We start from the raw sequence: 15,639 nt of genomic DNA, 5'->3' as shown, positions 1-15,639 counted from the left end.
GTGGCAAGGTCGGCATTGTTCATGCTGCGGGCGGGCGGGAGCGGGACCGTCAGACAGACGTCTTCGGGATGAAAATAGTTTTGTTGTCCCGCATATTATTTGGAAAGGTCATCTTTCTGCTTGGTATGCGTTAACGTACATATGGTATTAAAATCACACTTTTGTCGCATTATTCACACGCTCAGAATTCGCTTGTTTCAATTTCAGTAGCCGACCTCTCCTCTCCTAGTTGGACGGGTGGTCTCATTGAAATAGAGTAGGCTGCATGCACGGGCGGAGAATCACGTGGCAGTTAACTTGCATATGAAATGAACTTAAATATGAGTAGACTGTAGTTTACTACAGTGTCTGTAAATAAATATTGATAATGGAAAGATGTGGAGAGCGCTAAAGCAACGTCAGTAAAAGTGCAATCCCAAATATATATCATAATTGGAAACAGGGGCGGAAATCCCGGGGGGGACGGGGGGACACGACCCCCCCATCCTGGGAAAAATATGATTTGTCCCCCCCAATATATCACTGAAACATAACTATGTAATTTAAATAATATTAATAATACGCAATGAAAGCAATTGTGCTGATTATAGACAATTAATAGCGCGTTTTTAAGTTTCAAAAGATTGTGACCCCCCCACCCTTTGCCTCACAATGGTTTGATCCACTGCCAGTTCCTTAGTTGGCTAGGTAACAGAGGGGTCGTGTCTACTGTCTGAAAGGCACTCAATGAACGTAACTGACGTGAGGTTAATCCAGTCAATCGCGCACACACACTAGCTGAATATGCAGAGCTAGCGCGCAAATATTAACTATTAAGCTAGCTAGTACCTATTCCATTTATGTGGCCTCGTCAAAGATGGAATCTTTGCTATCGTCAATTTATTCCAAGATCAGCATGCAGATGATGTAATTTAGTGCTTCAAAGTCCCTGTGATAAGGTTAGCGATAAACTGAAGTCCAAACTGAACAGAACTACACTCTCTTCTACCATTGTCTTAAATATATTTAATGGTCTCGTTGCAAAAGCTAAATTGTAGCAAGGGAACTTTTATTTATTTATTTTATTTAACCCGGGTAGCAAAGATTATAGCAAACACCACTGAAACGGAATTGGTGCTCGCTTGCTTTGCAAATTCAGCTATTGTTGGAAGCCAGCCAATATGAAACAAACTATTAAAATTACAAAAGGTTGCAGCATATGTTGTGTAAATGGTGAACTCACACAGCTGTCAACTCTTGTCATTTTAATCCGTTTCACATTTGCTAGCTACCTTTTAGATCGAAGCCCAAATAGAATGATAAAAGACAAGATGATAGAAGCCCATCTCCTACTGTAAATAACCTACACACTGTGTGTGTGTTGGTAGCCAACCAGGTAGAAAAATGGCAGAAAAATAAAAGACGGACATCAGAGTATTTTTCAGTACACCAAAACGCAAAGTAAGAACCCTAGTAGCCTAATATCTCAAAGACTAAATGATAAAATGTTCATAAGAAAGAAATGAAATTCTAATGGAAATGTTTCACAATGATGTCATTAGGCAGAGCAGGCAACAGATGGCACACAGACAGCAGAGTTGGGGACAGATATGCAGGGACAGACTGGCAGAGATGGAGTCTCAGGTAAGTTTGTTGAGTCTTTGTTTGGCAACATTATGAAAGGTTCTCAATTTTTTGGACTTGTAAAATAGGAACATAATTGGAAAATGCCATGGATACCCCCACTCTCAACTTAAACTGGTGACTGAACAAAGATTTGTTAAAGGCAATGGTATTGCTGTTGTGATTAGTTGTGTAGTTTTGGGTACCAGTAGTTAGGAGTACGGCAAACACCTTATTTCTTTGGTTCCTCAATATACATTTACCATATTACAATGTAGGCTATGTGTTACAGCACTACTTTTGGTGTCCCCCTCAGGAATTGCTCTTGAGAAAATGTCATGTAATTGTCCCCTCCAAAGTTGATATCAGATTTTCGCCCCTGATTGGAAAGAAAAAGGCATAACGTGCACATAGGTTAGGCTACCATAGTGAGATGGCTTTGTGCCTTTTAATTTTCAAGAACTGATTACCCATTTATTTTTCTCTGCCAGCAAATCGTCCTCCTAAAAAGTTAGGCTATATCCTATATGCAAAATGTCATTATTCTAGCTGATTAAAGTTCACTAGTCATATCTGCGAGATCAGGTGTGAGTGTGATCTCCATTAAATAGAGTAGACTATAGAGTAGACTATAGACCCCTTTCTGTGTTTCAAACATAGTGTAACGAGGGCGATGCGCCAGTCGGTGGCAGAACACAGGAAGTTGTTACAGAACGGCAGCAAAAAAACCACCTCTATTTACATGTTGCTTATGAGTGCATTTCACACTACTTTTGTATTATAATTGGATTTTAAGGCTTGTATGAATGTCCTGCTTAATATAATGTGTGTGTCATCATCACAAATCAACTGAATTATACTTTTAAAAAAACTTAAACCAGTAAAATGTCTCTTTGGCGAGCTTTTGCTACAGACTACAGTATGTCAATGAGCGTTAGCATTCTAGCTAACAACTGCTGCATCCAGAAGCACGGGCCAGTTATATGTCCAAGGAAATGTACTTCCTAAATATAATTAGGCTATAGTTTACTACAATGCCTAGAAGTAAATATTGATCACCCATATTTCTCCATCTGAAAATCTTCCCACTCTTAAAAGGTAGGCTATAAAAATAGCTCAAGAAAAAGTCTCTCCAACTTTGCTCTCTTCAAAATACTATACACCTACCATACTGGTTGATATACTGGCTGATATACTGGCTGATATACTGGCTGATATACTGGTTGATATACTGGCTGATATACTGGCTGATATACTGGTTGATATACTGGCTGATATAGCCCAGTAATACAGATAGCCTAATGTGGCCACGCCAGAATCTCTGGTGATTTAACCTATTTCTTAAGTTATTTTCCCCCATTTGATATTGCCTGTAGGGCGCAAAATTGCTGGGACCATGGCTGGCAAGTGAGCTGTGTCACATAAGCCTAAAATAACATTGTGGGACTGCGGTTCGGTTTGGGACCAGTTCTTGTGGTAGAAGGGGGGGAAATCGGACAGAAAGCCAGCGGGCGGGGGAGGAGTGCAGGGAGTGGGAGGAAGAAATCAGTCCTGTGCAGACCTCCATTTGGAAAGTCATTATAACTGATGGTGAGCTGTTTTGGTGCTGCAGTGATGTGATTGTTCTTGTACATCTGGACTCATACAATATGTCACCCTTTAGTACAGTGCAGTTGAAGAAATGAAATCAAACAGCCACCACAGAAACATTCACTCCTTCACTGAATACAACACAGTGGCATTACTGGGATGGTAACTCTGCTGAAAACAAAGCTTAGGCTGGTCACCAGCACTCACTGTGTTTTAGGCACTGGTCACCAGCCTTTATTGTGTTTTGGAAACTGGTGACCAGCCTTCGCTGTGTTTTGGACCACATGGTGACCAGCTGTTTTGGACACTGGTCATCAGCCTTTGCTGTGTTTTGGACACTGGTCACCAGCCTTTGCTGTATTTTGGACACTGGTCATCAGCCTTTGCTGTGTTTTGGACACTGGTCACCAGCCTTTGCTGTGTTTTGGACACTGGTCATCAGCCTTTGCTGTGTTTTGGACACTGGTCATCAGCCTTTGCTGTGTTTTGGACACTGGTCATCAGCCTTTGCTGTGTTTTGGACACTGGTGACCAGCATAGTGATTAGTATGGTAAAAAAAGACTATGTATCAAGACTCAGGATATGACCCAGATGCAGACACAGGAGGTGGATAGTACAGTTCTCAGATCATTTATTATAAACACGGGGCAGGTAAAGGGCAGGTCGAGGAGGGCAGGTAAAGGGCAGGTCGAGGAGGACAGGTAAAGGGCAGGTCGAGGAGGACAGGTAAAGGGCAGGTCGAGGAGGACAGGTAAAGGGCAGGTCGAGGAGGGCAGGTAAAGGGCAGGTCGAGGAGGGCAGGTAAAGGGCAGGTCGAGGAGGACAGGTAAAGGGCAGGTCGAGGAGGACAGGTAAAGGGCAGGTCGAGGAGGACAGGTAAAGGGCAGGTCGAGGAGGACAGGTAAAGGGCAGGTCGAGGAGGACAGGTAAAGGGCAGGTCGAGGAGGGCAGGTAAAGGGCAGGTCGAGGAGGGCAGGTAAAGGGCAGGTCGAGGAGGACAGGTAAAGGGCAGGTCGAGGAGGACAGGTAAAGGGCAGGTCGAGGAGGGCAGGTAAAGGGCAGGTCGAGGAGGACAGGTAAAGGGCAGGTCGAGGAGGACAGGTAAAGGGAAGGTCGAGGAGGACAGGTAAAGGGCAGGTCGAGGAGGGCAGGTAAATGGCAGGTCGAGGAGGACAGGTAAAGGGCAGGTCAAGGAGGACAGGTAAAGGGCAGGTCGAGGAGGACAGGTAAAGGGCAGGTCGAGGAGGACAGGTAAAGGGCAGGTCGAGGAGGGCAGGTAAAGGGCAGGTCGAGGAGGACAGGTAAAGGGCAGGTCAAGGAGGACAGGTAAAGGGCAGGTCGAGGAGGACAGGCAGAGGTTCGTGATCAGGTCAGAGGCAGGCAGGTACAGGACGGCAGGCAGGCTTGGGGTCAGGGCAGGTACAGGACGGCAGGCAGGCTTGGGGTCAGGGCAGGTACAGGACAGCAGGCAGGCTTGGGGTCAGGGCAGGCTTGGGGTCAGGGCAGGCTTGGGGTCAGGGCAGGTACAGGACGGCAGGCAGGCTTGGGGTCAGGGCAGGTACAGGACAGCAGGCAGGCTTGGGGTCAGGGCAGGCAGAATGGTCAGAACCAGGAAAAACTAGGAAACAGAACTTGAGAAACAGGAAGACGGGAAAGCATGCTGGTTTGATTAGGATCTCTTTTAGTCCCCATTTGGACTAATCTTCCAAGAGTCCTTAAACATTAAAATACACTTTATATACAAACACATTTTCACATATAACACACTATTACAAACATACATAATATAGTAACATAATGAACCAATAAATTCTCAATCTAAAAAAATATTGATTCTTCATCTACTGTAATCCCACAACATTTCTGTGTATTATATTTAAATCGTTTTAAAACAATGTTTACATTTATATATTGAAAGGTTTCTGGTTTGCTCAGTTAATTTATTCAATTTCTTTATTGCTCTAAATGGAAATGTTCTTTTGCCTATTTCTCTTTTCTGTCTAGATAACACATTGTAACAGCTGTCTTCAAGAATGGACCAAGGCGCAGCGGGAATGTGAATACTCATACTTTTAATAAACTCGAGTAAGGCATCCACAGGAAAAACAATAAACACGACAGCAACAGTTTTGCAGGCTAACAAACGCAGCGCAAAAACAACTACCCACAACCCCAAAGAAAAACACACACTACTATATAGGACTCCCAATCAAAGGCAACTCAACACACCTGCCTTCAATTGGGAGTCCAATCACCAACACAACACTTAACACACAAAAAACCTGCCACGTCCTGACCAAAACTAATACAATACCTCCCTCTGCTGGTCAGGACCTGACACACATAGATGATGGACAATCTATTCCTAGTATTTACGGAATGTCTGTCTCTTACCAACTGATTACCGTTGTGAATAGAACTTGACCGTTTTAAATGATGTATATTATGAAATAAAATAAGCATGTTTTTTTCAATTATCTTGTCGATTGATGACCAACCAAGAACATTGCGTATGACTGCAACAGAAGAACCATATCTCCACCGTAAAACAATCCTTGCTGCTTTGTTCTGTGCAATCTGCAGCCTCCTAACTTCACTTGGTGATGCATTTCCCCAGACCACAGAACAGTAGTTCACCTGACTCTCAATTAATGCTTGTGTTATTTGCTTAAGAATTTTTCCTGGTAAATATTTAGCTATCCTTCTGATTATGCATGCTGTTTTAATAAAAAAAAATTACATAGATGAGTTATTTGAGACGACCACGGTAAGCAGTTGTCTAGCTGCACTCCCAATAGTTTGGTTTCTGCCACTTCTTCAATTTGTACTCCCCCCCATACTTAATTGTATCCCTGCTGTTTTGGCCTTTTCCTAGTGGAACAGACCAACATAACTTTGGCTTTCTTGGTGTTTAAAACAAGTTTGTTCTGGCAAACCCACTCCCTGATATTGTCCAAATCTCCTTGTAAAGCTTGCTGTACCTGTTGAACTGATTGTCTTGCTGCATAAATTGTAGTTTCATCTGCAAATATAGTAGCTTGAGTTTCAGCTAGGGCATAGGGAAGGTCGTTGGTATATATTAAATAAAGAAGTGGCCCAAGGCAGCTGCCCTGCGCTATGCCACAGTTTAAAGCATGAGGGGAAGAAAATGAACCATTGATATAGGTGGACTGTTTCCTGTCAGTTAGATATGACTGTACCCAATTCAATGCTACCTCCTTAAAACCATAATGCAGTCATTTTGTCAAAATGATTTAATGATCCACTAAATCAAATGCTGCACTGAAATCTAGAGCTAATACACCCACAAACCTGCTATTATCCATAGCATTGAGCCACTGGTCAGTCATGTCAACCAATGCAGTGGTAGTGGAATGGTTTTTGCGATAAGCATGCTGATTGGCTGTAATCAGATCATTATTTTCCATGTACTCTCATATTTGTCTACTCACAATACCCTCCAATATCTTACTGAGTGAGGGGAGTAGACTAATTGGTCGACTATTGGCAGGAGTAATGGGTTCTTTGCAGTCTTTCGGAATAGGACACAGTTTCGCATGCTTCCACACATTTGCAAACATCCCCTTTTCCAGTGACCAATCAAATATGTATCTCAGTGGAACTGCAATCTGGGGAGCAGCACAGCGGAGCAAAAAATTGTCCATAAGAACATAACCTGTAGATTGACCACCGGGTAATGACTTCAATAGGTTTAACACCTCCTCCACTGACACCGTTTGCAGACTAAAAGAGCAGATCTTGTTGCTCATAATATGATCATCAATCCATTGGACAACAGCTTGTTTGGAAGAATGTATGTTTACATTGTTGCTTAGTAAATACATTTTCTTTGTGAAAAAATCTGCAAAATGATTGGCAATATCAACTGGTTTTGTTATTATTCTCCCGTCAACCTCCACACTAGATGGGCATGATGAGATAGATGTACCAAGTAAACCCTTAACTGTGTTCCATACCTTTTTACAATCATTTTTACAATCAATAAAAGCATTGTTGAAAAATAGCTTTTTTCTCCTTTCGATTCAATTTAACTGCATAATTACGCAATGTTCTATAATTCTGTTAATCAATTTCTAATTTTGACTTGGTTGCTAAGACTTTTGACATATTTCTTTGAGAAAAAGCCTCACCCAGTTCATCATCAATCCATGGAGACGGACGACCCCCAACTGTACTCTTTCTGACTGGGGCATGATGGTCCATTACCTCAGTGAGGTAATCAATAAAACATTCTGTAGCGGGATTTAAATCATCCTCTAGATAAATCAGCTCCCAGGGTACAGCAGCCAAATCATTTTGAAATAGCGCATGATTAAATGTTTAAAAAAATTATCTTGACCACAATCCTATGGGGTTTCTTTGGAACCTTGGTGTTCATGGTTATGGTCACAATATTATGGTCTGTCCAGCCCACTGGTATTGATCTGGCTTTTAAGCATTGCAATGGTATATTACAGAAAATCAGATCAATGCATGTGTCTGAACGATGACCCAACTTAATTGATGATCTAGTAGTATCATTAACCATTTGTTTCAAACTACAGTTCTCGGCATATCTCATCAATTTTGGTCTATTCGAATTATTGTGATGCTTCCAATTTATATTAAAATCACCCAAGATAAATACATCTCTGTTGCTATGTGTGGCCTGGTCAAACCCAGTGCATAAGTCATCCAGATAGGACACCTTAGAGCTAGGAGGTCTATACACACATCCTACCAATATGGCTGCCTGGTGAGGCAGATGTACCTGAGCCCATAGTGCCTCTACTTGACATACCTTTTAAGAGGAGGGATGACCTTAATGTATCTGATTCTGAATGTACAGTGCTACACCCCCACCATTCCTATTCCCGTCTCTTCTCAGTAGACTATATCCATGAATGTTCATTTGTCCATCATTTACAGATGCAGCTAAATGCGTTTCGGTCAAAGCCAAAATATGACTATTATTTATGTTGACCAAGTTAATAAAAACCTCATGTATTTTGTTAGGAAGGCTACATACATTAACCTGAGCTATATGCAGCCCTTTCCTTATCAAGTGGAGATCAATAGAGCATGAACATAGCATAGAGCATGTATTCATTATAGATGAAGTTGTCATGATACACTACAACACACAAACTCAAATGTGAACATTAAATTAAAATAGCCAGGGAGTTACTCTAGATTCCCGATACAATTGCCCGTTGATATAAAGTTTATCCATCACCATGGAGACTCGTTGATTCAGGCAACGTTTTTCCTTCATGATGGGATATAGTTTTTTTTCTCCTTTCATTGATCTCGGTGGGGAAGTGATCATTCATTCCAAAATCAGTGTTTCTGAGTTCTCTGCCCATGTTCTTCGTCATTTCCTTTTGCTTAAATCTGTCAGAACATGCAATAACAGCCCGTGGCCTATTTCCAGAGGTCTTACCTATTCTATGGACTCTGGAGAAAGTGACATTACGCACAACATCAGTGGGCAGTTTTAGTTGAGTTGACATAAAATCTCGGACTGTGTCCTCACAGCCTCTGCTGTTGTCATTCTCCGGTATCCCTGAAAATATTAGATTGTCCCGCATTGATCGACACCGTACATCAAGCAAGGTTTCTTTAAGTTGTTTGTTCTCCCTTTGTACCGCCTCCACCTTGCTATGAACAGAGTCTACAGTACCTTTCAGCTCCGTGTTCTCTTTCCTTAGATCATCAATCTGACATTGGCTGAATTCTAGACTGGCACATAATGCATTGATGTCCTCTCGTAATATATCCAAGATATCAAGTTTGGCAAGCCTTTCATTGATGGATTTTAACAAGTCAACATCCATATCAGTAAACCTCTCCCCACTCGTGCCCTCTTACTAAGGGATGGTTTGGTTCCATCGTTGATACCTACTGGTAAGACCTGACAAGACTAACTGGCCACAGACAAACAGAGAACACAGGTATAAATACACAGGGGATAATGGGGCAGATGGGTGACACCTGGCGGGATGGAGACAAGCACAAAGACTGGTGAAACAGATCAGGGTGTGACAGTATGAAATAAATAGTACAACTACTGAGCTATATTGTATGCTAAAAAAAACTAACATTTTATTATTTTATACTAATACAATTTCTCATTGAAAGAGAATTTGTAATAAAGTACTAAAAAAAGCTAAAGATGTTTGTTAGCTTGAACAGCAACCCCAAAATGACACAGTATATATGTCTGCTCTCTGAGCAGTATTAAAACCGGTTGATACAAACTGGTCAATCTTTAGCTGGCTAGTTTATTAACCTAAGGCTTATTAAACTGTTGGCTGGTTAACATGATAAACTAGAAAAACGAATTGCTAGCCGACTAAGGTTAGTTTAGCTAGCTAACACCCCAGACAATAACTTACTCAGTAGCCTCCTCCTGTACACTCTGCATGCAAAGGCTCCCCAATAACTTTACCCAGTTGCACAGCATGACTGCGCAGTTTACCTCACAATAATTAAGGCTTGTTTTTTTGTGTACCACACCAAAGTTTTTATGACCTGCATTGTCTGTCTGTCTGTCTGTGACAAGCTTTCCCAATGCTGTTGGTCATTGAATGTCTGACGTGGCCTCGCTTGGCTCATGCACTTCTAAAAGTGGCCACTAGATGGCGTCCTAAACCATCTGATGTCCCCAAAACGGCTCTGTGAAAAAGTGCCATTTACGTGATACCATAGAGCAGCCTTCCTTTAAAGCATGGGTTGCGACGTGTCAGAGTACATTTAAAATTATTTCATTAATTATTGGAATTGATTAGGCCAAGTGAAACTGAACTCTCTGCTCAGTTTGACAGCTGCGCGAGTTTCGTCAGTTTCCTTGATAGATCAGTCCGTGACCCTCAGGCTGCAGTTCAGTCGTTCAGCAGCAGATGAAGTCCTGTCAGTCATTTTCCGCGTTCAAAACAACTGGGAACTCGGAAAAATACGAGGTCAGTAAACTGTACATTTGAAGATGAAACATGATCAGACCTACTGTGCATCTTACTGTGAAAATTATTATTGAAAACAAGTCTAGGTGGGAACTGTTGCTGTTAAAATACAAGTAATATGTTTTGTTCTGAACTGGAATAAACTGATTGAAGCAAGATGCTTTTTGAGGCAAACACTCACACAGTTCTGGGTTGCTCCTCTACAGCAGGAAGTGGTCTCCTGCCTGACTGAGAATGCAGTAGATGTTCTGATCCAGTTTGGCACCACATACCTATGTGAGTCAGGGTTCTCAACTCTGGTGTACTTGTAATACAAGTTTTACAAAATTCAACCAGTCACACACCTCTCATTAGGTGTGTGTGTGTGTGTGTGTGTGTGTGTGTGTGTGTGTGTGTGTGTGTGTGGTGTGCATCTTGCTTTAATCAGTTAATTCCAGTTCAGAATGAAAATTATTTATTGTATTTTAGCGGCAACAGTTCCAACCTAGACAGATATGTAAGTGTTTTTAATTGGGGAAAATAAACATGAATAGCTATTTATATGGGTATTTAATTTAATCGTTATTTGTCTATATTGTATTTGTTTTAGGTATCAGGGAAATGAAATGTACTGATGTTTTCATAAGCTTTGGTCCCTAGGAAAACACAGAATTTCTCATTTGGATCCCAGGCTGAAAAAGTTGAACCCCTGCCATAGAGATTAGAGGATTCCTCTGTGTATCTGTCCCATTAGGGTGTCTGGGAGCGCTGTGGGTAGCGCCATGAGCCCATCTCCATTTTGAAGAAGTCCATTTTCTTCTTCTACTACTTTTATGATTTGGTAAACAAACTGAAAGGGTGCACACTGCCATCTGGAGGGTGTTGTTGGAACAGGTGTAAAGCCAAGGTTGGCGATTTACTGCCATCTGCAGTTATGCAATGTTTGCTCACGAGTATAATTCATTATATAAATAGTCTCCAACACTCTACTCAACAAATTGGATGCAGTTTATCACAGTGCCATCCGTTTTGTCACCAAAGACCCATATATTACCCCCCACTGCGACCTGTATGCTCTCATTGGCTGGCCATCGCTTCATACTCGTCACCAAACCCACTGGCTCCAGGTCATCTACAAGTCTCTGCTAGGTAAAGCCCCGCCTTATCTCAGCTCACTGGTCACCATAGCAGCACCCACCCGTAGCACGCGCTCCAGCAGGTATATCTCACTGGTCACCCCCAAAGCCAATTCCTCCTTTGGTCGTCTTTCCTTCCAGTTCTCTGCTGCCAATGACTGGAACGAACTGCAAAAATCAATGAAGCTGGAGTCTCATATCTCCCTCACTAGCTTTAAGCACCAGCTGTCAGAGCAGCTCACAGATCACTGCAGCTGTACATAGCCCATCTGTAAACAGCCCAAACTACCTCATCCCCATACTGTATTTATTTATTTATCTTGCTCCTTTGCACCCCAGTATCTCTACTTGCACATTACTCTTATGCACATCTACCATTCCAGTGTCTAATTGCGCTACTGTAATTACTTCGCCACCATGGCCTATTTATTGCCTGACCTCCATTATCTTACCTCATTTACACTCACTATATATAGATTTTTCTTTGTTCTATTGTATTATTGACTGTATGTTTGTTTATTCCATGTGTAACTCTGTGTTGTTGTATGTGTCGAACTGCTGTGCTTTATCTTGGCCAGGTCGCAGTTGTAAATGAGAACTTGTTCTCAACTTGCCTACCTGGTTAAGTAAAGGTGAAATAAAAATAAATAAAAAATTAGGTGATGCTGATGACCTGGATGGAGTCATGTGATTCTTCCTTAACTGGTGGGACTTCCTATGGGTTGACTACTTCAAAATGGTGGAAGCCTTCAATGGTAATATCCATGCACAAATGGGTTTTATCCGTCTTGAGGCCGCTATAAATCTTTATGTGCAATACAGAAGACCAGTGGTTCATGTATTTCTAACAAAGATGGTGGATAAATTAAGATAATTCACTCAGCCCGTTTCCCGTTGAAGAAAATGGTCAATTCCGTTCTGCTTAACGGGGGGCTCTCCAATAGACACCAGTGTGATAGCAGCTGGCTCTGGTCTGCTTAGTTCAAGAACTTCCATTGAACCAGAAAAAATGAGGGAGTGGGATGTCTGGCTTCCTCTTCCGTCTCGGTCTCCAATAACATTTTACTCTGCCCGCAGCACCTCCTTATGTGTTAGTTCAACCAATCATTTGGCCTATGTTCTTATGAGGCTTCCCTATTGGGCAAGTAGGACCTTTTAGAGGAACATCATTAAGTACCAGTCATAGAGATGGAAAGATGTCATAACCTTATATCCATCCAATTATGGCCTCTGTGAGCGCATGGGCAGCACCATTGAGGCTATCTCCATATTGAAGTAGTCCATTTTCATCTTCACGATTGGCTGAACCCTCCTGATGACTAGGTTGGACATGATGACTCCAACAGGGTCACCAGGAGGGATCAGCCAATGAAGTTGGAAGTCCCACCCAGTTGATTACATTACAGTGGTGGAAGCCCTCACTGGCAATGTCCATGCAAAAACAGGTTATTTCCCAGATATGACCTCTTTCCATCTCTATGCTGTTACCCCATAAAAGCGTAAACCAAACACCCAGGTGGGAAGACTACCTTGACTGGGCTCCTGTGTGCCATGTGCTAAGATTTTGACTAAAAAAAGGATATAGCTTTTATCAGATTTGACATTTCGTAGCAGGTTAGGATAATTAACCTGTCAGGTTAAAAAAAATACTTTACGGTCAGGAAAAGAGTTTGGGTTAGCTAAAATGCCCCCAAATTATAAAAATAACCTTTTGATTTAAATTTGACAAAAGCTGTATCCATTCTAGCCATGGCCACGTGCTGTTTGAAGGGTGCATGTGTGTTTATCCCAGTGGTTAATCCAAGGTATGCCTTGCTTTAACTGCTATTTGCAATTCAACAACATCAACTACAGATAATGAAACAAACCAAATGAATGTAATGTTCATTTTTATTCTTTCTACATGCTACATTCTATTCCGGTGTACTTTGTTAACATGAAGCTGATGAGGACTAATTGTTACACACCATGGCTGTATTTACACAGGCAGCCCAATTCAGATCTTTTTGCAATTGGGGGATTGTCGTCGAACATCGCAACACTTCAACACTTGGAGAAGTAGCTAGAGGCCACCGTCGCGAGACATTCCTTCTGGAAGAGCAGATCGATCCTACAAGATAATTAAAATGTCTATATTCAGTTACAGCCCTAGAGGTGCTCGCATAAATTCACTAAAAGACATCCTAAATAAACAAAAAGACACCCTAAATTCACTAAAGGACATCCTAAATTCACTAAAGGACACCCTAAATTCACTAAAGGACATCCTAAATTCACTAAAGGACATCCTAAATTCACTAAAGGACACCCTAAATTCACTAAAGGACACCCTAAATTCACTAAAGGACATCCTAAATTCACTAAAGGACACCCTAAATTCACTAAAGGACATCCTAAATTCACTAAAGGACACCCTAAATTCACTAAAGGACATCCTAAATTCACTAAATGACATCCTAAATTCACTAAAGGACACCCTAAATTCACTAAAGGACATCCTAAATTCACTAAAGGACATCCTAAATTCACTAAAGGACACCCTAAATTCACTAAAGGACACCCTAAATTCACTAAAGGACATCCTAAATTCACTAAAGGACACCCTAAATTCACTAAAGGACATCCTAAATTCACTAAAAGGACACCCTAAATTCACTAAAGGACATCCTAAAGTGACATTCTCATAGAATGTTTCACACATTTAAACATTGAATGCGAACCAATAAACTCACTTTGGTATGATGGAAATAAAATGTACAAAATGTAAAATACACATTTTTAATTTGCATACTTACATTCTCTTTAGAGCCATTGTTTTTTGACCGCGACCACTTTCCCTGTTTGAATGAGAAGAAAAAAAATCAAATTTCAAAGTTAATAGGAATTTCTGTGCTGAAACACAGTATATTAACACAATAAGAAACTGGAGAGAAAACATCCAGCACAAAAACCAAACACTTACATTGTCTGTTTGATAGTCGCCACACAGTTTAAGTCATCACTTATGTTGTCGTCAATCAAAGCTTGAGAGAAACACAAGCCAACTAGAGATGCATAACTGACACTGTCACACAAGCCATTTTAGAGATGCATAACTGACACTGTCACACAAGCCATTTTAGAGATGCATAACTGACACTGTCACACAAGCCATTTTAGAGATGCATAACTGACACTGTCACACAAGCCATTTTAGAGATGCATAACTGACACTGTCACACAAGCCATTTTAGAGATGCATAACTGACACTTTCACACAAGCCATTTTAGAGATGCATAACTGACACTGTCACACAAGCCATTTTAGAGATGCATAACTGACACTTTCACACAAGCCATTTTAGAGATGCATAACTGACACTGTCACACAAGCCATTTTAGAGATGCATAACTGACACTGTCACACAAGCCATTTTAGAGATGCATAACTGACACTTTCACACAAGCCATTTTAGAGATGCATAACTGACACTTTCACACAAGCCATTTTAGAGATGCATAACTGACACTTTCACACAAGCCATTTTAGAGATGCATAACTGACACTTTCACACAAGCCATTTTAGAGATGCATAACTGACACTTTCACACAAGCCATTTTAGAGATGCATAACTGACATTTTCACACAAGCCATTTTAATCTAACATCCAACTACTCTATCAATAATCCTGTTGTGCATCTTTAGCACGTTAATACATGTGTTTTTTCTTCGATAGGTCAAATACATTGAACTCACCACTGCAGTTCATCTGGCAAAGGTTCAGCGATGGCGTTGAGCCCGAGGAACAAATCACATGATCGCTCAGCTGGAACAAGCCGTAGAGGGTTCCCATGGTCTCTTCTTCGCTGGAGTCTTCCTCTCCTGAGGTGAAGTGATTCCCAGCGTGTCTCTTACCCCTCTTAGGAGGGGGCTCAGAGCGGGTAGGAAGGGTAAGGCGAGTAGGATAGGTAGGATAGTTAGGCGGGAGGACGGTAGGAGGGTAGGATGGTTAGGGCGGGTAGGCGTGGTAGGATAGTTAGGGCGGGTAATATAGGTAGTTTGGTTAGGGCGGGTAGGATAGGTAGGATGGTTAGGGCGGGTAGGATGGTTATCATTGTTAGCAGTGTGGGTAGGGTCAACATCATCCCCTGCATGTCTCTTACCCCTTCTACGAGGGGGCTCGGGGCGATGGCGGTCAGTAACCTTAGCAGGGCGGGTAGGAAGGACATCAGGGCCGTCATCATCCCTCCAAACAGTCACAAAACTGGTGTTGAAACCTGAGGCCTTCTCCACGTGGCAGACGACTGGAAGAGGCAACAAATGTAGTGTTACTTAATCAGGGGCGATTCCCCATACACAGATTTAGACTAGTCTTGGAATAAAAAGCC

General features: G+C 41.8%; 1 protein-coding gene across 1 annotated transcript; it reads right to left on the bottom strand.

Moving 5' to 3' along the window:
* Nucleotides 1-13,142: 13,142 nt before the first annotated feature.
* On the bottom strand, nucleotides 13,143-15,229 carry LOC106594235 (lysozyme C). The gene is made up of 4 exons (XM_045711290.1): nucleotides 15,008-15,229; nucleotides 14,233-14,293; nucleotides 14,066-14,107; nucleotides 13,143-13,380 (listed from the first exon to the last, which is right to left on the bottom strand). Exons 1-4 carry the CDS (start codon nucleotides 15,102-15,104, stop codon nucleotides 13,314-13,316), a joined length of 267 nt encoding a protein of 88 aa, XP_045567246.1. The 5' UTR covers nucleotides 15,105-15,229; the 3' UTR covers nucleotides 13,143-13,313.
* Nucleotides 15,230-15,639: the final 410 nt, after the last annotated feature.

Source organism: Salmo salar, unplaced genomic scaffold (genome assembly GCF_905237065.1).
Source record: "Salmo salar unplaced genomic scaffold, Ssal_v3.1, whole genome shotgun sequence".
In the NCBI taxonomy this organism is placed as follows: domain Eukaryota; kingdom Metazoa; phylum Chordata; class Actinopteri; order Salmoniformes; family Salmonidae; genus Salmo; species Salmo salar.
The sequence above is the reverse complement of the archived record's forward strand: the minus strand, read 5'-3'. Positions and strand labels throughout refer to the sequence as shown.